The sequence below is a fragment of the Gastrolobium bilobum genome, unplaced genomic scaffold, assembly GCF_033153095.1.
Source record: "Gastrolobium bilobum isolate Gb01-03AN ecotype WA unplaced genomic scaffold, APGP_CSIRO_Gbil_v1 utg913, whole genome shotgun sequence".
NCBI lineage: Eukaryota > Viridiplantae > Streptophyta > Magnoliopsida > Fabales > Fabaceae > Gastrolobium > Gastrolobium bilobum.
The window spans coordinates 337,105-361,875 of NW_026900059.1; the positions used below are offsets into that span (position 1 = coordinate 337,105).

At 33.6% G+C, this 24,771-nt stretch overlaps 2 protein-coding genes across 2 annotated transcripts; both read left to right on the forward strand.

Moving 5' to 3' along the window:
• The first annotated feature begins 649 nt into the window (after positions 1-649).
• LOC133295050 (mitochondrial adenine nucleotide transporter ADNT1-like) lies at positions 650-6,504 on the forward strand. The gene is made up of 8 exons (XM_061493827.1): positions 650-1,072; positions 1,735-1,783; positions 1,947-2,110; positions 2,394-2,431; positions 3,419-3,531; positions 3,728-3,841; positions 4,883-5,227; positions 6,006-6,504. Exons 1-8 carry the CDS (start codon positions 912-914, stop codon positions 6,087-6,089), a joined length of 1,068 nt encoding a protein of 355 aa, XP_061349811.1. The 5' UTR covers positions 650-911; the 3' UTR covers positions 6,090-6,504.
• Positions 6,505-16,681: 10,177 nt separating this feature from the next.
• On the forward strand, positions 16,682-24,459 carry LOC133295064 (protein SUPPRESSOR OF PHYA-105 1-like). Its single transcript, XM_061493849.1, has 8 exons — positions 16,682-16,710; positions 17,110-18,541; positions 19,017-19,174; positions 20,182-21,028; positions 21,194-21,340; positions 22,234-22,551; positions 22,634-22,693; positions 23,291-24,459. The coding sequence occupies exons 2-8, from the start codon at positions 17,165-17,167 to the stop codon at positions 23,483-23,485; spliced, it is 3,102 nt and encodes a 1,033-aa protein (XP_061349833.1). The 5' UTR covers positions 16,682-16,710; positions 17,110-17,164; the 3' UTR covers positions 23,486-24,459.
• The last annotated feature ends 312 nt before the right edge of the window (positions 24,460-24,771 follow it).

Genomic DNA, 24,771 nt, shown 5'->3' on the forward strand with positions numbered 1-24,771 from the left:
GTGAATCGAATCGTACACCCTCTGAGCCAACGAGTACCAGGCACCACAACATAACGCCGTCAAATCATTCTAGGTTTCCATCATGCAGAGCCCGAAAAAGCGGCACCAGAAAAATTAGCAAAAAGAATAGTACCCATCTTTCTCTGTTTACCCCCCATTCTTGTTCTTCCAATTTGTGGACCGTACGATGCTGCACTAATCAATCATCCACTGACACCTGGTGTTTTTCTTGAAAAGTGTCCACGAATCTTTAAATGCCATCTATGGATTATCACAATAATTTAGCATCTAATAATTCATTAATGCCGTCTTTATGAAAACAAAGTCATTAAAACTCAAACAAATTATACTTCACCATTTATTAAATTGAAATATGATGATTATGGGTTATTTTCCCCACAATTATGTAACATTATTTTTAAAATTTGTTTTATTCTTGCTTCAGTGATAATATATTCCTCTCTCTATATAAAATATATATGGGTGGATTATTTTTACACATATAATATTCATCATTAATTGGCTTGCATTTAATGACTTGCATCTTATGAGTCTAATAAATAAGAATCCTTAAATATAAATATGATGAAAATTGTAAAATAATCTTCACTTAATATATCCATAGTATAAACTGTAACTAAACGGCGTTACTCTCTGCTCGTTGTAGTAGTTGTCGCAGTGAGCTTACACAAACTCACACACTCTTTTTCTAAGCTTCCGCAGCCACCACAGTGCTACTTCAAGAGCAAGCGAGAGAGAAATGATAGCTTCGTTGAGCTAATCGCCGGAGGAATTCGCCGTTTCCTTGCCGGAAATTCGAGATCTCACAATCTCCGACGAATTAGATAGCTCTCTTTTTTCTTCTTAGTGGAAGGTCGGGTTAGGTTAGGGTTTATAGGCTATTTGTATTTATGGCTTCGGAGGATGTGAAGACCGGCGAATCCGCTGTAACGAAGATCGTAAATCTGGCGGAGGAGGCGAAGCTCGCCAGAGAAGGCGTGGTCAAGTCTCCCAACCATGCTCTCGCGAGCATCTGCAAGTCTCTCGTCGCCGGTGGAGTCGCCGGAGGAGTGTCAGTTCCGTTTCTCATTTCCTTTTTTTTTTTTGAAATTAGATTTTTAATTCTGAACATATCGATGAAAAAATATATATAAAAATTAATTGGAAGTATTTGTGGTTTGATTTTGATGGATAATGCAAGTGATGGATGTTTTCATTGTCAGGGAACAATGAAGATTGAAGCATCGGGCTTTTGTAATACCGTATATATAAATTTTTTTGGTTAATTTCATAGACTGATTAATACGGGAAATTATAAATCTGGCTTTTGTATTTGGTGAAGTAGTATATATGATCAGTTAAATATAGACGCTGCTGTTCATTTGGGGAGTTGCTAGGTGTAGTCTTGTTCATGTCATTCCATTTACTTGGATTGGATCACTTGTGAAGAACCACTCCCAATTTTGGGGCTTTGGAAAAAGATATAGTTTGTTGTGCTTGTATATGTTAGTTATCATGAAAGTCACTAGAAAATCTCCATTCCCTTAATATCTTAACTGCTAACATTGAAATATCGTCCAATAAAAGAATATATACTTTGAATGCCATTTTCATTTCAGCAAGTTGATATATAATTTACAATCTACTATCCAATTTTCCTGGAAACTATTTCTTATTCCAAGATTGGTGTTATTTTGAATTTTAACCAAACCAAAACTTTTTGTATCTATGCAGATCACGAACAGCAGTTGCTCCCCTGGAACGGTTGAAAATTTTGCTACAGGTTAGTTTATTTTGTTGTTTAGATCTACATGGATTTAGCTATTATTTCTTCTTCCTTGTGTGTGCTGAGAGCCTGAGACAAATAGTATATCTGTATGCGAGCATGCTTTTCGATGTATCCAAGTTCCTACATGTGATATTTCTCTGGGTCTTGCCATATGCAGGTCCAGAATCCTCATAGCATAAAATACAATGGAACAATACAAGGCCTAAAATATATATGGAGAACTGAAGGTTTCCGTGGACTGTTCAAAGGGAATGGCACTAATTGTGCTCGAATCGTCCCTAATTCTGCTGTGAAGTTCTTCAGTTACGAGCAAGCTTCTAAGTAAGTTTTACTTTAAATACAAAATGAAGCACTGATTGTCTTTTTTATAGCATTCTTTTTGTTGGCTTTTCATTCAGGTGCAATATTATATCAATCAACTTATAATGATGGCAAATTGGCCTCTACAATCCTCTTTTAACATTTTTTTTTTACTGCACAGTTTTATTTAAATAGGGTCACTTCAGTGGCTAACATTTTTCAATTATTTCAGTGCATCCCACTTCATATAATTTTAACCTTCTCTTCTGTTTTTTTTTCTGACTTTTCCTTCCTGGTCTGACAGAGGTATACTGCATTTGTATCGGCAGCAAACTGGAAATGGTATGTTCATGTTTACTGTTTTTACTTGTGGATAATTTGTGTTAGCTTGGATAATTATTTGGAGTAGAGCAGGGGCAAGTGTAGATTAGATTCACAGTTGATGAATTGGACAAGGCGGTTTTTCTCTCTAGAAACTTCTTCATTTTTGGTTTATTATTCTTGTGCAGTTGTACTTCTATCCATATACTATGAGATTCCTACTTTATCATAATGACTAGTAACTTATGTAATTATGTTAAGATTTATCACCTCGTAAATCATGCTGAGAATGCTTGGTTGATGAGGTAGCATCTGATTAGGATTATGAATCCCTTTCTAACAATTTAGATTTTGTACATCTTGATTAAAGGCACACTATGAATACTGGTAAAGGTACGGGTACGATTATGGGAGGATAAATCATATAATAAATACAATTTTCATAATGTTCTAATCTAACTCCATAAACTCCATAAAACATATCATGTAAGCTAAAATATCTAAAAGGGCACAAGATTTGAATGGATGAAGTAGCATTTTGTTTCATTTAATAGCAAAACAAACAACTTAGTAGCAAAACTTTGTGTTTTGCAAGGGCTAGCTTGTATTTGAGTGATATTGACTCATTATAATGCTTGACCAAGATGTACCCAAAAGTATTTGATAGAATTTTTTTTTTTTTAAAAAAGAGAGTATTGGGTGTACTCATATGTACCCAACCAGTACTGATACTGGATACGTACCCAGTGCAGAATATGGCAACCATTTCAGAGTACTCATGCATCGTATATGTTACAGCTATGTGGAGTCTAGGGGCCTGTTTAAATGAAAATCTTTTCAATTACAAATTTTGTGCTTAAATTTTCATTACTAAAAATTAGTCTCCTTTAATAACTCAGCCACTTATGGCAACACTAACTGAAATTCATCTTTTTTAAATTGTTTATAACTTTGTTAGTACTAAAACCCTTCTAGTTGTATAAGTATCTTCTCTTGTACTTTCTGCAGAGGATGCTCAGCTGACTCCTGTTTTACGTCTTGGAGCTGGAGCATGTGCTGGAATAATTGCTATGTCTGCAACTTATCCAATGGACATGGTTCGAGGCAGGATAACTGTACAGGTACTTTTTTCTTTCATTTTTATTTTTACCAAATGCATGCTTTGCTTGTTGTGGATTAGAATGGTAGGTAGCTGAAAATGCATAAAGATATTTATTTGCAGAAAAAAATTAATTGGAGAAAAAAATTATGTTAAGTATATCCATGTTCTTTGTGGTCTTAATGTTTGACAGAAAGTTCTTTGCCTTGTATTTGCAGACTGAGAAATCCCCTTATCAGTACAGAGGAATGTTCCATGCTTTGTCAACTGTGCTTCGGGAAGAAGGTCCGCGTGCTTTATATAAGGGCTGGCTTCCTTCAGTAATTGGAGTTGTGAGTAATATTTCCAGAATATCTCTTCTCTTTATGAAGATGATGGTTATGGTCATGATCCTAAAGACAGATCTATAACAAATGTGAAACATGCTTTGACTAAAATCTTCATGGGTGGTTCTTACTGCATTTAAAAGCAACATAGAACCTGCAGTTGGGGGAGGGAGAGAAATTTATCCCCAAGAATGAGAGAAAAAGTTCTGAAATAAGAAATTGAAATTCTGCTTAGATTGCTTGGAAATTTAGTTCTATGCATATCATGTTCCTTCCTTTATCTTTTTATCGTGAACAATCACATGCTTGAACATGTTTATTTAAAAAAAAATTAATTTAACTATTGAATAAACTCTTAATAAATGGCTTAAGTCGGTTGAGCCTTTTTTCAATTCATTTTATTTTTGGAAACTTTCATGCAAACTTCAAAAAATATTTGGCTCTTTGCTATTTATTATTGATCCTTTTTGCATTACTTATGGGTCGATGATATTTGGAAGGGTGTGCAACTAGTTTCTCAGTTATAACTGGTTATGGTAGGATCTGTAATTAGGTACATATATTCATTTACTCATGCATTACTGTTGGGAAGAAGATAGTTAGGAGCAACATTAAGGTATTTGATTAGATAGAGCCTCACAACTTTATGCAAGGGAAGGCAGATTGCATGATTCCCTAAAGGTCCAACAATGGCAAGCTAATGCGTTACAGGTTCTCTTCATAATGAATTCTGGTAGTTGTTACTTACTACTACTAGAGTTTGGTGATAAAGTTTCCCAGTTTTTGGTGGATGTAGGTAGATGTCTATCATTCTATCTATTGCTGCATTACCTTTAGTAGCGGATATTTTGAAACAAAAATTGGGGTAAATCTATCTGTCAGGTTATATCTAATAATTTTTGGAGATATGAAAGGTTACTACTTTGCAATGTTCTCGGCATGCTTCGTAATTATAATTGACTAGGTTATATTGTGATTTTGCATAGAAACATGCTTCCATTAGAATTGATATTATCTTGCTCTCTCTGTCTCTCTTTTTCCCCCCAGATTCCTTATGTAGGTCTCAACTTTGCTGTCTATGAGTCTCTCAAAGACTGGTTAATTACATCCAAACCATTTGGTATAGTTAAAGATTCTGAGTTGAGTGTGACAACACGCCTGGCTTGTGGTGCCGTTGCTGGGACCATTGGACAAACTGTTGCTTACCCTCTTGATGTCATTCGTCGGAGAATGCAGATGGTGGGTTGGAACCATGCTGCTTCTGTTCTAACTGGTGATGGAAGAGGCAAAGTCCCGCTCGAATACACTGGAATGGTCGATGCATTTAGGAAAACTGTTCGGCATGAGGGATTTGGTGCATTATACAAGGGTCTGGTACCCAATTCTGTAAAGGTCAGTCTTCATCTAATGCTCATGATCTATTCTGCCAAAATTGTGTTTGTCTTTGACTTGTCTGAAAAAGAAGGCTTGCATTTCCTACCATCTCTTTACAAAGGTACTACTATTTCTATATGTCAGCGGAACAATTTGTGGGACACTTTCATGTCACAGGGATGATTCCCACGTTGGATTCCCCCAATCAGACTCTGCTGACATTACCTCTGATTAGAACTGTAAATAATAAGCCTACCTGATTAGCCAAAAGCCACCATTGCATTACTCATTGCCTGTGGCTTGAGCCAAATTTTGCTATATTGACCTAGAATTATTGACTGCTTGAAGATCGGTTCCAGATCAACGTATAAATAAAGACAAACTACAGAAATATGCAAGCTAAGTTGAACTCATAACATTGTTTACAAATCTTTGACTTTATGCATTGGTCACCATATTTTGGGCTGCTGCTAGAATTTTGTTTGTTGTGGTCCAGAACCATGCAAAGCAGTGCACTGTGCATAGCAGGCTCTTTGTAATGTAATCAACTCATGCTCTTAACTTTTATGGGTTGATTCAAGATGTTATTTTGATATTACCATTTGTTTAATGACACCAATGCATGGTATTTTCAAGCTCGGTGTTTAGAAATTTTCTCAATTGCCTTTTACTGTAGCCATTGTAATGTGAAAATACATGTGTTTCTTGTTGAAAATATTTTCACCTGAAATTATCGTTTAATGGCCTTTCTCTTCCTTTATTTATAACATTCTTTACCTCACTTGGTGTTCTGCAGGTGGTCCCATCCATAGCGATTGCATTTGTAACATATGAGATGGTGAAGGACATTTTAGGAGTTGAGATCAGAATATCAGATTAAAGTTTGATAACCACATGATATCTGTTTACCAGGTGTGGTTTTTTCTTTTTGTAGGCAAGGGGATGCAGAGATGGTAACTTACAGTAATTTTCTTGTTTTTCATCTTTCCAACGATGAGTTTAGAAACTCTAGATCTAGTGTCCATAAATTTTATTCCCTTGTTCCTATTTGTTTTCCTTGTGGTGCTGTAGTTTTCAGCTTCTTATTCATCTTCTATGTCAATAAGTGTTGTGGAAAAACAATGCAAGGACATATCTGCCTAGCTTTATGCACTAGTTAAGAAAGCATTTTTCTTAGTGGAATTTGTAATGACTGATATTTGTGTTCTCCCTACCCTGTCCCAATCCATAGAAAAAATATACCATTTGAATGAATGTATTAAAACTTTTGCATTGCTGTGTGCATGTTTCTAAGCAGACAGATTAAATACAATAAATAATCATTTCATTTTACTTCATGTTGTTTAACCATGATGTTGCAAGTTTTGCCGTGAGAAAATAGGATGGGATACCAAATGATGGTAGTTCAGTTGGCGCATGGGAGCTGAGCAGGTGGGGGTGAGAGCATGTGTTCGATCTTCCCTAGTACCACCTTGGGGAGGGGTTTAAAAGTTTAATTTTGGACCCGTCCCGAATCGGACTAGTCGTGAAGTGATGAACCGATTGAAATATTTTCAAAAATGAAATGAAATAGGACGGGGTTACCTATTAGAATTTCTGCACTGTAAGTGATGAGATAATGTTTCAATTCCTAGGATGGGGGCATAAGCATTTTTATTGATCGTCTGGAAGTCAATTACAAATAGCAGGGCTGGACGAACACCTTATAACTCTTTTGTTAGCCATTGAACTGTAGAGAACACCTTATCTGCCCATTTATGGTTACTTAATTTTGTTTCCCAAACATCTATTCAGCATTCTAAGACAAAGCTGGGACATCAAGTGGGCAATGGAGGTTTAGCCACAAATACTATAGTTAGTAGTAACTATATGATAGGGACAAATAATCAATTTCTCTGTCTTCAACGTCGGAGCTAACAAAACTTGTCATATTCTGGTGTATTGGTTACCTGATGAGTGACAACTGAAATGCACAATGCTAGATAACACCATGGGTACAAGAGTTCACTGCTATGTGTCCGCGCTTCAGGCATCCTCCTCATTTGATGTTCGACAGCTTCTGATCGTATTGGTGTAGCCTTATGTAGAAAAACCTTTGTAAACAAAGTTTTGGGATGGGGGAAAAATTTATGGTTCTCTTTTTCTTTGTTGTACTTTGTGTGATCCTCCGCGGTAGAAAGATATTACAATTTTCTTCCATGCCTGAACATATAACATGACAACGACGTTTAATGCTAGATAGCAAAGACTCTGTTACAATTCTATTCGAGGGGAATAAGAAAATTAGGATAGAATGCAATACTATTATTTACTTCCATTTCCTCAATTCTTTGTCTCTCTCAAGCCTCCACAAAATGCAGTCTTAAGGTCTAAATTTGCATCATATTCTGGAAATAAAGTGTGAAGGTTTTACCTGGAGTCTCTTATTGTAGTTTGAAATCTTGTTGATGATGACCTCCTCTCAAGCTTGGGTTCATGTATCTCTCCTTTCTTAGTTTGTAACCTTGATATGCAGGTTTTAGCTCCTGTAACCTGATCACTTACATTATGCTCACTTTCCTCATATTCCGTGGAGTCATCAATAGAGAATGAAAATAACGAAATGAATACAAGCAACATGTTTAGCTCAGCAGAGATTTGTTTTGCTGCTGCGAGTGACTCGATACACCACCATTCTCTTCTTCCTCTTCATACTCTTCCTCCCTATGTATTTCAGTGTCTTTTTCTTTCGCTGGTTCTGCCATATTCCCTATAAAAAAACATGTCACGAATCACAAATTAATTAATCTGAGCTTACTTATGTGCATAATTGCAAGTTGGTAAGACTCACCTTGATTGAGGATTCCCCATGAAAGACACCAGCCTAATTTGAACCTCAAGCATGGTTACATTTTATTCTCAATTCCATGTTTCCAATTTTATTTTTATTTTTCAAATTGGGAGGTTGTTAATCAACTCTTGAATCTTTGTTTGGTTCTCAAACGCTACCAAAAAAAAGGAAGAAAAAAATAAATAAAAAATAGGAAAGGGAAAGAGTTAGTTGAGGCTACTTTGTCCATGAGGTAAATATAGGCTTACAGACGAATGGCATTGCATGTATTAGTTTAATGTGGTAAGTGGTAAAGCATGTGAGAGAATAAATCAGATCCTAACGGTGAAACTCTCTTTTTTGCTTTGTGAAATGAGGCATGCCGTCAGTTTAGTCGTAAGGACTTATTTCCCTTTTTCTTTCAACATACGGTCATTATTGAATTAACTTTTCATATCACCAATCATGTATCACTAAAATTTAGAAGAGTTCAATTCCTGAAAGGTTACCCTAATTCTTGCATTATTAACTTTCAGTCTTCCCACCCCATCAGTTTTCGTTTGAGTATTTTCACTAATTATGCTTGGTGTAGAGGTGTAAATGGGTTGGATTTTGACTTAAATTTGTCAGATTTGTGTAAAATATTATAAGTCCGACTTAGTCTATTAGCCTTATGCTATGTTGCACCGACACGGGATACGACACTCCGATACGTTAATTCTAAAAAATATTAAATTTTGACACGGTAGGACACGTTTTGATATTATATAATATTTTTAATTTATATAGTGTATATTATATTTAGTATTCAGTATTTTAACAAAAAAATAAAGCTATAATTATAATACCCATCAATTTTGCAAAAAAACATAATATTCTTCCAAATGTTTATATTAAACTCGATAAAATCGTAATCGTAATCGTAATTTAACGAATCTAATAGTTGGAACTCAAAATGCAACGCAGTGTAACATTTGAACATTTTTTGAGTCTTTACAATGAGTATTGGAGTGTCGGTAAGTGTCAGACACAATACGTTAGGATTTTTGAAATGTCGATGCTTCATAGGCCTTATGTAGGCTCAAATTATAGGTCTGGTCTGTCCTATATTTAAAAAACAAATTTTTTGATCTAAGCTTGTTAATTTGTTTAAGCCAATTAAGCATTCAATAATTAAAATAATATTACTTTATTATTCAAAATTATTAAAGTAATAATTTTATTTCATTTTATTTAAAATAAATAATATGATATAGGCTGACCTATAGACTTATATACCCAGTATATTAAAATAAGTCCACGACCTATTTTCTAAATAAAATTTTTAAAAGTCTAAACGTGTTTTATTTGGCTATATATGATAGGCCAAGTCTAGCCTTATATAAACCAGGCCTACGGCTTATGACCTATTTATACTCTACTTGATAGGAATAAAAATAACACGAAGGAAATTCTTACTACATTGTCAATATTTATTTAAAAAGCTGTAATGCTTAAGTGTGTTTGCATTAGATCTTAGGAAATCTAATAATATTTTTTCAAAAAGAATTTTTTGTTACACAAAAGTTCATGGTTTATTAGTCCGACCGTAATTAAACCTATATATTTTTAATATTATGTAATATGTTAAGAAATAAATTAACATAACATCATAATTTACGAAGTGGGACATAACACACGACACGACACACGACACGACATTAATTCTAAAAAATGTTAGATTTTGACACGTGAACACATTTTGATATTAAATAATATTTTTTAAGTTATGTAGTGTATATTATATTTAATAATTTAACAAAAAAAATGAAACTAAACTTATAGGAATATGTTATTCTATTACATCTTTTTCTGTCTACCTTTGATTATTACTTTCCAACACCGTTAAATCAGAATTTCAACTACCGTTATTATTTTTCTCTTATTCAGATTTTGATCTAACGGGAAAGTGATAAAAAATGGTAGGAAGAAAAAGAGGTAGGTAGAATATTTGGGATGAGTTATTCTACCTATATCTTTTTCTGCCTACCTTTGCCTATTACTCTCACCATTAGATCCAGTGTTGTAAAAATTGGATCAGACCGGCCGGTTCAACCCGGAAACCGATAAACCGGTCGTGTGACCAGTCCAGATAGCATATTGAATCGGACTTGCAGGTGAACCGGTGTGAACAGGTTTGACTCGGTGAGACCCGGCCGAGTTTTCCTAAAACCGGTGACCCGCCTGTTCAAAAAACAGTCGGCACAGCTTAAGAAACAAAAAAAACAAAAACGAAACCATAAGAGAAAACCGAAACAAGAAGAGAGAAACCAGAAATGGAACCATAAGAGAGAAAACCAGAAAACAAGCAGAGAAGAGAAAACCAGATCAGGGTTTATAAGATAGAGGCCGCTAGACTTTGCGAGTTAGTGACATGCGAAAACCATTTATGCATGGTTTCGTTTCTGGTTTTGGCTAAAACCAGAGAAAACTCAACAGAAGGCGGCTGGGATTGAAAATAAATGTTAAATGTGAAATAGGAACTTAGGGTTTTGGAAAGTTGGGCCTGTTCAATCCTTTTTGAAATAAATGGGCCAAATCTAAAAACCCACAAAGAAAAATTTAATAATTTTGAAATCTTTTATATTTTCATATTGTTTCATGTATCATTTTTCTTCTATTTACATGTGTGCACCTTTATTTTTATTTATTAATTTATTAATGGTAATATGTTCATATTTATTTTAATTTAAAATAAAAAATTATAACTAGTATCCCAAATTAAAAATTTAAAAGTATATATATATATAAATATATTCGGGTCATGCGGTTGAACCAGTGATCCAATGACCCAGTACTCCGACCGGTTCGATAACCGGGTCGGTTTTTATAACATTGGTTAGATCAGAATCTCAACTACCCATCAATTTTGCAAAGAAACATAAAATGTAAATATGTACTATTATATTTTTAAAATGAAAATCTCTAATACTCTCCAGTGAGTTGTATCCATTTTGAATGTTTATTATATCATTTTGGTAAAATATCGATCAATTTTTCATAATATGTAATGAAATTTTAAATATTATAGATGTCGGAGCGTGTCAGATACAACACTTTAGATTTTGTGAAGTGTTCGGTACAATATAGATCGTAATAAATCAATTTAGGTAAAATTTTAAATTAAAATAAAAGAATCATATTATATAGCATACAAGGTAAAAACTAATCATAAAATGGGAGAGAATACAGAAACGTATGTGTTATTTCTTTTTCTTTTTTTTGATAGACACGTATGTGTTATTTCTAATTTGTAAAAACATGACGCGTGATCAAGCATTTCGAAAATTAAATTTAATATCTTTAAGATGTTGAATATATAAATTTTTCACTGAGAAACCGTATCTGATTATTCTTATAATAAAGAAATCATGATGAAATTTTTATCTCTTTTCTGTACTTCAATTCTTTCAGATGTTAATTACAACCTTAATACCTTATGGAGGGAGAAATGATAAATTCACTAATTTTTTATCTTCAATTGAATCGTCCATCAAGTATACAAATGAATAATTGAAATTTGTTATCGTTAAAGATAAATATAAATTAATGTATTAAATATTAGTTATCATGTCAATTATTTTAAGAGCATTACTGACTATTATCCTATAATTAATATGAGGTAGGATATTCATATTATATCACTTTTTTTACTATCAATCTACGATCACTTTAATTATCGTTGGATCAAACTTTTTAGTAAAAAATGGGCTGAATAGAGAAAAAAAAATTGCTTAAAAGTTTGATCCAATGATAATTAAAGTATTAACAGATTAATAATAGAAAAAATGATAGTATGAATATCCTACTTCAATTAATATTTATCCTATAAACTTCACATAATCATTATTTATAAAAAAAATTTGTCAAACTAAGAGTAAGTCTTCCTTGTTCTTGAAGTATGAAGTGAATTATCATATCAAACATAGCTAGACATTCGATGTATTACAGTATTATAGTTTAGTATCATGCATATATATTATTGTTTCTTTCGGTTTTTCTGATTCAAGAACACAATTTTAAACAACATTTATTTTTATGGGTTTACTGTGTCTCGTAACAAAAGATAAAGTTATTTTTCAGTAATTCCAAAATTACATTATTTTGAGAATCGAAGAAATTAATGAAAAATATTTTAAAAATGGAAAAAGTTCACCAATATTCCTGTGATTTACTTCAGAATCACCTATGTCCTATGATTTGCAAGAAGGAAAACCACCATGTCTTTTTTGCTTAACACTGTTAAATATTATTTGATTTTTCCTATTTTGCCCCCAAAAATACTATTTAATAAAATAAAACTTAGAATCTTACCCAGCTACCATATTCCTTAAGGATTTGACACGTCCCTTGAGACATAAAAGGGACATTTATCTGAACTAGCTTATTCAAACTGGACATTTTCGGCTGACTATCTGATAATAGTTCTTGTCAATTTCGTCTATCTATCTAAACTAGCTTATTCAAACTGGACATTTTCTTCACTATTAACAGCCAATATTAATTCTACACAGCACCTCAATCATTATTTCTACACACGCTTATTGAGTTATATTCCAAATGAAACCAAAATAAAGCAAGATAGAATTCACAAATGGACGTACATACGTGCTCAATTTGGAAAATCAATTTATATTCAACATGACAAATTGACAAATTGAGCAGCAGGAAGAAAACAAATTTTGATATGATAAAGTATAATGCACTCATGTACATTTTGTGAAGTGCAAACTACAAGTAGAGTTGCTTTTAGATTTGATATAATGTAAATATAATAGATGGAGCATGTTATGATGTAGACTTGCTTATTGAGTTAATATAAATTGATTTGCCAAATTGAACAGGTTATATTAGTCCATTTGTGAAATCTATCTTGCTTTATTTTGGTTCTGTTTGGAATATAACTCAACAAGTGTGTATAGAAATATTGATTGAGGTGCTGTGTAGAATTAATATTGGCTATAAACAGAAAATAAAATTTCTAGTTTGAATAAGCTAGTTTAGAGAAGAAAATGTCTAATTTGAATAAGCTAGTTTAGATAGACAGCCAAAATTGACAAGAATTATTATCAGATAGACAGCCAAAAATTTCCAATTTAAATAAGCTAGTTCATATAAATGTTTCTTTTATGCCTTAAGGGACGTGGCAAATCCTTAAGGGATATGTTGGAATAGTGACAAAAGTGTCACTAATTAATCATTTTTTTACTCAAATGTCATACGAATAGTACTTTTTATTAGACTACCATGTGACGTAATTTGCTATGACTGGTAGCGAACTTGCCTATGATTTCGTGATACTTGGCCACATTGCGTACCAAATTCGCGACCACTAGTAACGAATTTCGTTCATTCAGTTTTTTTCTGCGAAAATGTATCACGTGTCACAAAATCATTGGCAAACGTAATTCGCTACCAGTCGTAGTGAATTATGTCGCATGACAGTTTGGTAAAAAGTACTATTCGCGTAATATTTGAATAAAAAATTTGCCAAACAGTAACACTTTGGTCGATGTTCCAAATATGTTAGCTAGGCAAGATTTTAAGTTTTATTTTATTAAATAGTGTTTTCTGGGGCAAAATTAGAAGAATTGAATAATATTTAACAGTGTTAAGCAAAATGACATGATAATTTTCTTTTTTGCAAACCATAGAGGTATATATGATAAAAAAATACAAGAATATAGATGATTCTGAAGTAAATCACACGGACATAGGTGAACTTTTTTCTTTAAAAATTTATTTATTTATTTATTATATGAATTTTATTAAAATATCCGTCATTATTTCTTTCAACTCTCAAAACGTTGGTTTGTTTGGTTGTAGTAGAATTTTTATTTATTAAAAATATAATATAATATAATATGAATACAAAATTAAAATTGAAAACAGTATTATTTTTACTATAAATAATAATTTTAATAAAAATAACTATTACTTCTTTTATTTTTTGGCTGGCGTCATTGCGTGACGTGAATAAGTAAGAATGTGGCCACAAAGTAGCCACGACATATGATATGATCTAAATAATATCAGCGGCACGTTCAAAGTAGGACCCATCAAAACATCGCAGACCTCTCCTTTTACGCTTTTATAAATGCCACTAATGCTGGCATTAATTACAATCAGATCACGCTGCTGCTACGTGTAACCATTGATCGTTGTATCTTATCTCGTGTAATCTTACTAACCACACATATTATATTCCAATGGGCTCCGTTAATCCTGTTTCAGTTTGAGGGTTTTTTTTTTTTTTTTTATAACCCAGGAGGCCCGGAGGTATTCTTGTTCAACCTCCTCCGGTTCTTTGGAGTATGGTCTAAAGGCTACTCCTCATTAGAATAATAGGTGTATTAAACTTCGCTATCAGAGAAAAGATGAGACTATCCTTAAAGGAGAGAGACACATTCTCTTACCCTTAAATATTTTTCAAAAATTTGCTTGAGATATGATTTAAATCTCTGCTCCAAGCAAATCCTTGAGAACTCAGTTGCCAACTGAACTACCCTTGAGATTTAGTTTAAGCCTTTTTACTTTGCCAGTAATTACAACTCTCACGAATGAAACTAGCTTCGAATGTCACTAGATCAAAAAAAAAATTCTACAACAATAATAAAAATATTAGGCCCTTATTATTATGGATTTTATTAAGGGGTAATCAATTCTCCGGTAACAGGAGAATTGATTCCATTCCTATAGAGAGATTTAATCATAGGACCCACCATGTTTTATTTTATTTTAAAAAAAATTAATTGTTGTAATTTTTGATTAGCACTTAGCAGGAGAATAGACTTCTTCCTAACAGGAGAAGCTATTTTCCCATTTTATTAATCTCATGTTAAAGAAGATTAATTATCTCATGTCATAGAGATAAACTTGTGGGTTTCACCACCTGAAAAATAAAAATAAAAGAAAAGAAAAAAGTGACACAGTTATCAAAAGATGTGTAGGAGAGAAATTTATCACATGTAGCATGAGAGTAATTTTTTCCTATTATTATATTCCATTAAAATAAAATAAAAATATAAAATTGTGATGGCATTAAAGTTAAACCCGACTTTGAGTTTGGATTTAATATTTTTCATATTATAAAAAATAAATTTATTTTTTATATACACATGACATATCCATGTTATTTTCTTCTTCTTTTTCTTCTCACATGGGTCTATATAAGCCTTACGTATTATTATGTGTGCAGGAGATAGATTTATCTCGTATAACACAAGAAATATTAAACTATATGAGTTTTGAGTAATCTATTCAATTTTCCTATCTTGTTCTTAACTAACATGCCACAAAGGATGACCTCCTAAGCTATGTTGCACCGACACCGATACGAAACACAAGATATGACACGACACGATACTTCGACACGTTAATTTTAAAATATGTTAGATTTTGACATGTCAGGACACATTTTGATATTATATAATATTTTAAATTTATGTTGTGTATATTATATTTAATATTCAATAATTTAACAAAAAAAAATAAAACTATACTTATAATACTCATTAATTTTACAAAGAAACATAAGATATTCTAAATATTTATATTAAACTCAATAAAATTGTAATTGTAATCTAACAAATATAATTGTTGGAACTCAAAATGCAATGCAACATAACTTTAAATATTTTTTGAATCTTTGCAATTACTGAGTGTCTAGAAGTGTCGGATACTAGGGGTGTTCATCAACCGATCCAAACCGATTCAAACCGCGAAAACCGAACCGAAAACCGAAAAATCGAAAACCGAAAAAAAAAACTGCAAATTTTATTTGGATTGGATCGGTTTTCGGATGGGTTGATGAAAATCGATCCAATCCAAACCGATCCAATATATTAATTCTCCTCTACCTAGTTGGTCTTTTTCCCAATCATAGCCCAAAAATTTCTAAACTCAAGACTCATTAACTCATCAACTAAACCCAAGAAAAAACTTAGCCACGTCTCATCAACTATAGTATTGTTTACTTATATTTTTTTATTTCAATTTTTTTTTTTACAAAGCCAATATATACAAAAGATGTTATTTGCACAATAATTATGAAACTAATTTTAGAATATTCAAAAAATCGAAAACCGATCCAATCGAAACCGAAAAAAATTGGATTGGATCGGATCGGATTTGAAAAAAAATCTAAACTGAATAGATAATTACATGATCGAATCGAAGGGATTGGATCGGATGAGTTTTGCTTCTAAAATCGATCCAATCCAGACCGTGAACACCCCTATCGGATACGACACATGTGTCAGTGCTTCGTAGCTCCTAAGTAACTAGGCAAATCAAAAGACTAAACTAGCCTCAAATTTTATGCATAACTTAAAACAAATAAAAAAAAAATCAAGAAAGATTAAATTGTTGACTTACGACACAATTCATAACAAAATATCTTGAAAGAAAATGTGTGTAGCTGGCTGCGGCCATGAAACAAAATATCGTGGCTGCACTTTTTGCCTCAGACATGGACAAATCTGTAGTTTATTATAAATGAAAAACTTTATAAAAATTATTAAATTCTGTCCATAATAATTATAATAAATATCCAACACAAACTACCAACCCAGGTTTTGCTTTATTCTGAATTCAAGTATTTGTTCCTTGTCAGTGTGGTGGCCAAGATATTTTCCCTTACAAGGAACTCTAGGTAACCATGTTCTTTATCATTTTATTTTATCCCTTTTGTTCTCTGATTTCTGGTTTGAAGTTCCATTGTTACTATCTCTCTCTGAAGGACTACTTTGTTCATTGTTTATATATGTTGTTGCTTCACAATCTGTGTAGTCCATGTGAGCAAAATGGTTGATTTCATCTTTTCTCATCAAAATGTCAATTCTGTTTCCTTTTACAAAGGAAAATACCTTTTCTACATCTATGTTTTTTGCACCCCATTTGTTTTGTCTGATGATATGAGTCCACTGTTCCCGTGTGTTGTCCAAAACATTCATAGTGTTTCAGTCTTTTTCATCATTTGTCACTTTATGTTGAGGTTTTTCACTAATGATATATATTATAAACTTATTGATCTGAAATTTTCTTACTGCAGGTTTTTCAAATTGATTGAACTGCATTTGGATTGCTCGGATTGACTATTGAAAGACATGACTGAGGAGCACAAGAGAAAAACTAATGATCCTTTTCTCAAGCCAGGGAGACAGCAAAATATGCCAAGGTCACCTAGATTGTGCACACCTATTAAGAAGGACTGGCCAGAGAGTTTACCAAATGAAAATGTGATTGGTAATGAAGATAATGGTTTGAGTAGATATGTTACTTCCTTAGCTGGATCTGGAACTGCTAGTACTAGTTTTTGTTCCATGACTGATTCTGAACACATTGTTGAAGAGTTACATGTTAGGAATTATAAGAACCCAAATACAGGTTTACTTAGCCACTCTCACAATTCAAGACAGCCTCAGAAGAATCATTTGGCTATTGAGTCTAAGTATAATACTTTGAGTAGAGAAATTGTACCAAAGGTTGAAGAGCAGATACCACATAGATTAAGCAAAGGACTTAAGGAAATTGATTCTGGATTTTGGGGCCTGAAGTCTTTGTGTAGCAAGAACTTAAATCATGAGCTACTGAAAGACCCTATAAATATAAGCAATATGGACAAGACTAGCACCTCAAGCAATGCACATCTTGTTAGCAACACAATGCAGAAACCTTCATCTACATATAATTTTCCTGAATTGATTGTAAAGCAAACAATGAAGGGAAAGGGAGTTATTTACAAAGATTTAGACAAAAGGCAAGAGGATGAGAAACCTGCTTTTGCAACTAAGTTTCAATCTGATACATTTCTGAGATCAAATATTGATGATGATAATAAGCCTTCCTTGCAAGGAACTGACATGTCTGGCACAGAATCTTTAAACGATGGACTCAACTTAAGAGGGTGGCTGAAATCTTCAGGTCATGAAATGAAGAAATCAGAAAGGCTACATATATTTAAGCAGATCTTGGATTTGGTTGATTTTGCACACTCACAAGGGGTTTTCTTGCAAGACTTACGACCATCTTGTTTCATTTTATCCTCTGCAAGTAAAATTAAATACATTGGTTCATGTGGCCAACTAGAGTTACATAATAAAGTCATGACCTGCAATGTGACTAGGAAAAGGCCTTTGGAGCAGGATATCTGTGCTTGCCAAAGTTTCAGTGCTAATCAGCAAAAGCTTTGTGAGGAAACAAGATCTCTTAGGCAGCAGGACCACTCCACCTTTATTCATGGCTGCAGGTCTACAACAGTGAATCAGAATGAATCTTACAGAAACAGGCCCTTGGAATCAAGGAATAAAGAAATTCTGTGCCAAAATGATTTCAGTTGTCAACATACTTTTACTGAAGAAAAGCATTGTATGTCTGTAACCATTCAGTTAGAAGAAAAGTGGTATTGTAGTCCAGAAGAGCTCAATGAGGGAGTTTGCACGTTTTCATCAAATATTTATAGCCTTGGAATTCTTCTTTTTGAGGTAAGCTAGTATTATTTCTCACCCATTGTTACTTTTTGTAAAGCTTTATCTTCTAGTGTTTCCTCTTGGTAGCCAAATTATTTTGTTGTATTCCATTTCTTAAACTAACCATATAGCTCTTATTTACACCATTTATTTTTTCCCCGTATGTTAATGAGGGTGAGCCTTGAAGTAGCAGTAAGGTTGTTTATTGTGATTGGAAAGTCACGAGATCGAGTATGGGAAATAGCTTTTTTGCAAAAATGCTAGAGTAAGGCTGCATACAATCGACCTTTACCCCTACCCTCACAAGTTGGGATCCTTGGGCACCGGGGTTTATCCTTAATTTTTGGAAATGACATGGAAACCTTGATGTTCAAGTTACTGAGTTCTATTGAAACTTCTTGGATTAGAGTAGTTAAATATGTTGGTCTTTTTAACTGCATAAGTTGCTTCTCAGTCATATTGTTGACATTTATGTTAATGCTTCCTTTAGTTGCTGTGCAATTTTGAGTCATGGGAGGCGCATTCAACAATGATGTTGGATTTGTGTCATAGAATCTTACCGCCAAGATTTCTGTCAGAAAATCCAAGGGAAGCTGGTTTTTGTCTTTGGCTTCTGCATCCTGAACCTTCTTCTCGCCCCAATACCAGGTAATGTAATATGCTGTTGTTCTTATACGTGGTGCTATGTTTCTGTCTCATTTGAATCTGTAAAATTTTTCATACTCAGAAGGTGCATTCTGACAGTATCATCTTTACCGGCTTCATGATGGACGATGATAGTAGTGACGTTGAACGAAATTTAGGACACCATTTGGAAAAATTAAAGTTTCTACCATGTTTTTGACTGGCCTTACATAGGATTGAGCAATACTATCTACAGAACTGTACATGTCTCTGTTTTAGTCTACGAAGCAATGTATGCAGTAGTGCAAAGTTGTGACTGCTATAATTGTGTAATTAGCATGGTTCCATTTGGTTACATCAATTATTTTCTGCTCTACTTATTAGCTTATATCATAATATCAGTAGTTACAAGTACTTTTAAATTTTATGTGAAACTCATTAATATTTGATTTCTGCAACCCTTGTTTCATGAGAGAGTTGCTTGATATTCTTATTGTACAACCTTAGCTTTTAGAGAATAAAAAGAAGCTCCTTCTTAACGTGATAGGATAGCCAAACTGATACTCTTATTGTTCATAATGCTTGACAAACCAGAGCACTAAATGGGAGAAAGGGATAAAAAGGAGTGTTTATAAAATGTCTCTAAGCTCCATAAAAACTTGGTCAAATATCCATGTAAAAAGACTAGGAAACAGATTGCAGCTTAGTGTATTTTGTTATTAGTTTCCCTTGGTTGAGGACATGCTATTCAGGTGGTAATCATTCATTAGTGGGTTTTGAATTTTGGCATTTCTTTATTATCCAGACTTCATTCTAGCACCTAGTGCTAATTATTTTTGGCCATTGGCACCTTGATACTTCTTGGCTCTTTGTAAATAAAGATAACTGTTCAGAAAAAGTAACACAATATCTTTACTTTCCTTAATATGTTTAAATAATCATCATATGGCTGAAAGAATTTTGATATTGATGTTGAAGGGGCATCCTGTGTCTCCTTTATAATTTTGTGAATCTCCTTTTATGTTTAACAGGATGATTTTAGAATCTGAATTTATATGTGAACCAGAGGAATCAAATTCTGGAGATGATGCTGCAGTAACTGATGATGATAAGGCTGAAACTGAGGAATTAATACACTTTTTAATTTCACTTGAAGAAAATAAGAAAAAACAGGCAGCCAAGTTGGCAGAAGAGCTAAATTGCTTGAATGAAGATATTAAGGAAGTAGAAAGGAGTTATTCATCTGGGACAGATTCATTATTTACTCTGGCACAAATGAGCTATCCTAAATTGAAAGGAAACAGTTTACATTTTCAAGATCCTTCCACTTTAGATATTAGTAGACCTATTCCAAGGTCATTTGCTAATGAAGCAAGACTTATGAGTAACATAAATCAGCTAGAGAATTCTTACTTTTCCATGAGATCCCAAGTTCTGGTTAAAGAAGTTTCAGCTGTTGCAAGCTATGATAAAAATGTGATAGAAAGTAGATTGAGATTGCCTCATGTAGAGAATGCTAATAAGGATCCAAGGAAAATTCGGAGTTCTGTTGGTTGTCTAGGACCCTTCTTTGAAGGATTATGCAAGTTTGCTCGTTACAGCAAGTTTCAAGAGTGTGGTACATTAAGAAATGGAGATCTTCTTAGTTCTGCTAATGTAACATGTGCTTTAAGTTTTGACCGTGATGAGGATTACATTGCAGCAGGTGGAGTTTCAAAGAAAATCAAGATTTTTGACCTCAATACTATTTCTAGTGATTCTATTGACATCCAATACCCTGTAGTTGAGATGTCAAATAAATCAAAACTTAGCTGTGTGTGTTGGAACACTTACATAAAAAATCATCTGGCATCTACTGACTATGATGGTGTGGTTCAGGTGTGTAATCTTTGTAACATTAAAACTATAATTGATGAAAACCAAACTATTTTGGTCATGTCCTTTCTTTCATACCAACCAAACTATGATATCATTGCTTTTGCTGTTGATTATTTCTTAGGTTTCCATTGATATTAACAGTATAACTTGTGTGGATGAATTCAGATGTGGGATGCAGGCACTGGTCAGCCATTGTCTCAATACATGGAGCACCAAAAGAGAGCTTGGTCTGTTCACTTTTCTCTTTCCGACCCAAAAATGTTTGCTAGTGGAAGTGATGACTGCTCTGTGAAACTCTGGAATATCAGCGAGGTATGCATTCTTTTATACATTTTAATAACAAGCCATTACTAAAACATTATATTGGTATTTTATATTAAGGTTAATGTTTCTCTTGCAAGCTGAAGATACCTGCAAATATAGGGAGTAGGTGGAGTCCTGTGAGGCAAAATGAGAGAGAAAAAGGGATCCTCCCACTCTCCGTGTATGTAGGAGATAACTTATTTCCAACTTACAGAAGAAACATTCAACCCTTTTATAATATTTAAAGCTGTAAAGAACCAATTCAACCCAAAACCTTAAGGTGTTGGGTGAAGGTCTTTTTAGTGGTTTATATTATTCTCTAACACACCCCCTCACGCAAGAGCCCTTTGGGCTTGAAGCGTGGATATTGCACAGGCCCAATTTTTGGTTTATCTTTTTGTGCTTTTATTTAATTTCACTAGAAAGCGGGAGGCGGTGAGGATCGAACTCGTGACTTTATGGTCACTAAGGCTCTGATACCATGTAAAGAACCAATTCAACCCAAAACCTTAAGGTGTTGGGTGAAGATCTTTTTAATGGTTTATATTATTCGCACATGTAGGTGGACATGTGCATTATCCACTTTTCAAGCCCAGTGGGCTCTCGTGTGAGGGATCGTGTTGAGATATATAAAACCATTAATTGGGTTGAATTGGTTCTTTAAAGAAGCTATATAGTAGAATTTTTTTCACATTCTTTTGCCCCTTCCCCAGAAGAAAGAATAATATGAAATCTTGTTTTAACATGATCATGTCATGTGAAAATTTTAGTTATTCGTTAACCGATCAACAAACACAATTTTAGTAACAAAGTTCATTAAACGAAGAAGAGGATATGGTAACAATTTTTTTTTTTTATTCACAGCACACAATAATTGTCTCAAATGGTGGTTGATTTTGCAGAGAAATTCTTTAGGAACCATATGGAGCCCTGCCAATGTATGCTGTGTTCAGTTCTCAGCATACTCAACCCATCTTATATTTTTTGGATCAGCTGATTACAAGGTGTATGGTTATGATCTTCGTCACACTAGAATCCCTTTGTGCACATTAGCTGGTCATGGAAAAACTGTTAGCTATGTGAAATTTCTAGATGCTGAAACAGTTGTCTCTGCTTCCACTGACAACACTTTGAAGCTATGGAACCTGAAGAAAACCAGCTCTTCTGAGTTGTCATCTGATGCTTGTGGCTTAACCTTTAAAGGTCATAGAAATGAAAAGGTTGGTTTCTCTACATGTTTTACCTCACTTTTTGTCTTCTTTTGTCTGTTTCTAATTGTTTATTTTTCATCTTCTTCTTCAGAATTTCGTGGGTTTATCTGTTTTGGATGGATATATTGCATGTGGTTCAGAATCTAATGAGGTATAGCTTTTATTTTATCGTAACCTTGACTTTATAATATGGTATATTTTTTAGTCCCTGGAATGCTGATTGTGTCATGAGGCCAGCTAAATATTTCACATTCTGCACTACCAGTGGGCAATGAAATTAGTGTCTCTTGATTTTGGGGATTTTTCTCTTTTAGGTTACTCATTGTTTTTAGGAGCCTGATCATAAAATGGAGTTACATGTAGACTAATCTCGTTTTACACTGTTAGTACTTCCATAATTCATGATTAGATGTTCATATGTTCATCAACAAATGGCCTTCCCTAATCTCACTTTCTTTAGCAAATACTGCTTAAAATTTTATGTCCAATAGATAGGCTAAACATCAAGCCAAGGGTATGCATAATGCATGTAGCAGCAGCATTTAATTGAGCTTAGGCCCTTGTGCCTCAGATAAAATATACCCTATTCTACCAAACTAAAACAGATGAGAAAGGTGATTGGGTTATTCTTATTTAGATCACGCCAATAATATCTATTGAAGCTTGTTTCTCTTAATTGACTTTGCTATTAAATATGTGATAAAAAGATAAAAACTTCTAATTCATTTTAAACATCTTTACCTTTCAGGTATACTGTTATCACAAATCTTTGCCAGTGCCAATTGCTTCTCACAAATTTGAGTCAATTGATCCCATTTCTGGTCATTCAAATAGTGGTGATAATAATGGACAGTTTGTTTCTAGTGTTTGCTGGAGAAAGAAATCTAACATGCTTGTTGCCGCCAACTCAGTTGGAATTGTGAAACTACTGCAGATGGTCTGACAGAAAAGATAACATATTTCATTAACACTGAAACCTGAAAAGCAGTTCAGTTCCTGAGACCATAATATTTTGATTTATTGCGCGGGAATAGATTCTCTTATATAACATGAGATCATGCGAGAGAATCTCAACCGTCCACAAACAAATTAACTCCATAGAGTGAACATTAGAATGGGAAATGGGAAAAGATAATTGTTGATTTGTTTGTGGATGGTAAGAGATTCTTTCTCATTACCTCATGTCACATGAGAGGATTCATTCCCGACTTGGCATACACTTTATTTGGGATGAACTCAAACCAGTGCTTTATTCAGGATTTAATGATTAATGGGGAATAAAGCTTAAAGAGTGGGGTCACCATTTGCTTTAATTCACAGAGGTGTCTCTTTAATTTCAACGGATGGGTAATCCTGTCAGGAGTTTGTTTTCTACAATATAACATGAGGAGCACTTTTTCTTAAAATCTGAACCAAAATAAACTGAAGAAGAAATGTATGAAGCATGTACAAATATAGGCTTTTGAACTGAAGCACTGGTGAAGCTGGAGCATGCAAGTCTCTTCAAAATATCACCCATGACTTGTGATTTCCTCTGATCCATTACTGCTCCTGTGTATTAGCACACCCTCCAAAGTGCAATGCAAATTTTTTTCCTTCAAGAACTTCTAATCAATGGGAGGGGCACCAGACAGACCTGAAAGTTTTGTTGAACTTGAAACAGCCAAATTTGTTTCACAAGTCCCTTCTCATAATAGCTCCTTGCATCAATACATCCATGGTCCTGAGACTGCAGTCTGTAAAGGAAGTGAAAAACATATTACTAAAGCAGATCTGGATGCAGTCTAGAGATATACTAGTTGCCTTAACTTCCAAATTACTTGTAATTTATCAAAAATGTACATGATATCATCTATGGTTTGCATTTATTTGCAAAAACTAACTGTAGTTGACACGATGTTTAAAATATTACTTGTACATCATCATTTAAAATTATGCAAAATTTGCATGTTTATTCCTATGTGCTGCCAATTCTAGCCCTATGATGCTCAGAATTCTATCTTCCTTTGGTCATCTTTTTCTTTCAAAGTACTTTGTTATCACTTACTGAAAAAGAATATCCTGTCAAAGATTGGTAAAGAATGAGACCTTAGGTAGAACTGATGAAACCTTTTCTATCTTTTGTTTTAGTTTCCTGTTATGTTTGAAAGATTTTTGCAGAACTACAGTGTTGAATTGACCAGTTTCTATTTCCACCTAGTCAGTGAGGACAAGGAAATGGTGGGGGAA

What these genes read in the sequence shown, in the direction of transcription:
- LOC133295064 (XM_061493849.1), top strand. Translation starts at nt 17,165, where the DNA reads ATGACTGAGGAGCACAAGAGAAAAACTAATGATCCTTTTCTCAAGCCA. An exon ending in AAGGTCATAGAAATGAAAAG is followed by an intron (nt 22,552 to 22,633) that starts GTTGGTTTCTCT and finishes CTTCTTCTTCAG; the next exon opens with AATTTCGTGGGTTTATCTGT. An exon ending in GTGGTTCAGAATCTAATGAG is followed by an intron (nt 22,694 to 23,290) that starts GTATAGCTTTTA and finishes TTTACCTTTCAG; the next exon opens with GTATACTGTTATCACAAATC.
- LOC133295050 (XM_061493827.1), top strand. Translation starts at nt 912, where the DNA reads ATGGCTTCGGAGGATGTGAAGACCGGCGAATCCGCTGTAACGAAGATC. An exon ending in GGTGGAGTCGCCGGAGGAGT is followed by an intron (nt 1,073 to 1,734) that starts GTCAGTTCCGTT and finishes GTATCTATGCAG; the next exon opens with ATCACGAACAGCAGTTGCTC. An exon ending in AGTTACGAGCAAGCTTCTAA is followed by an intron (nt 2,111 to 2,393) that starts GTAAGTTTTACT and finishes CTGGTCTGACAG; the next exon opens with AGGTATACTGCATTTGTATC.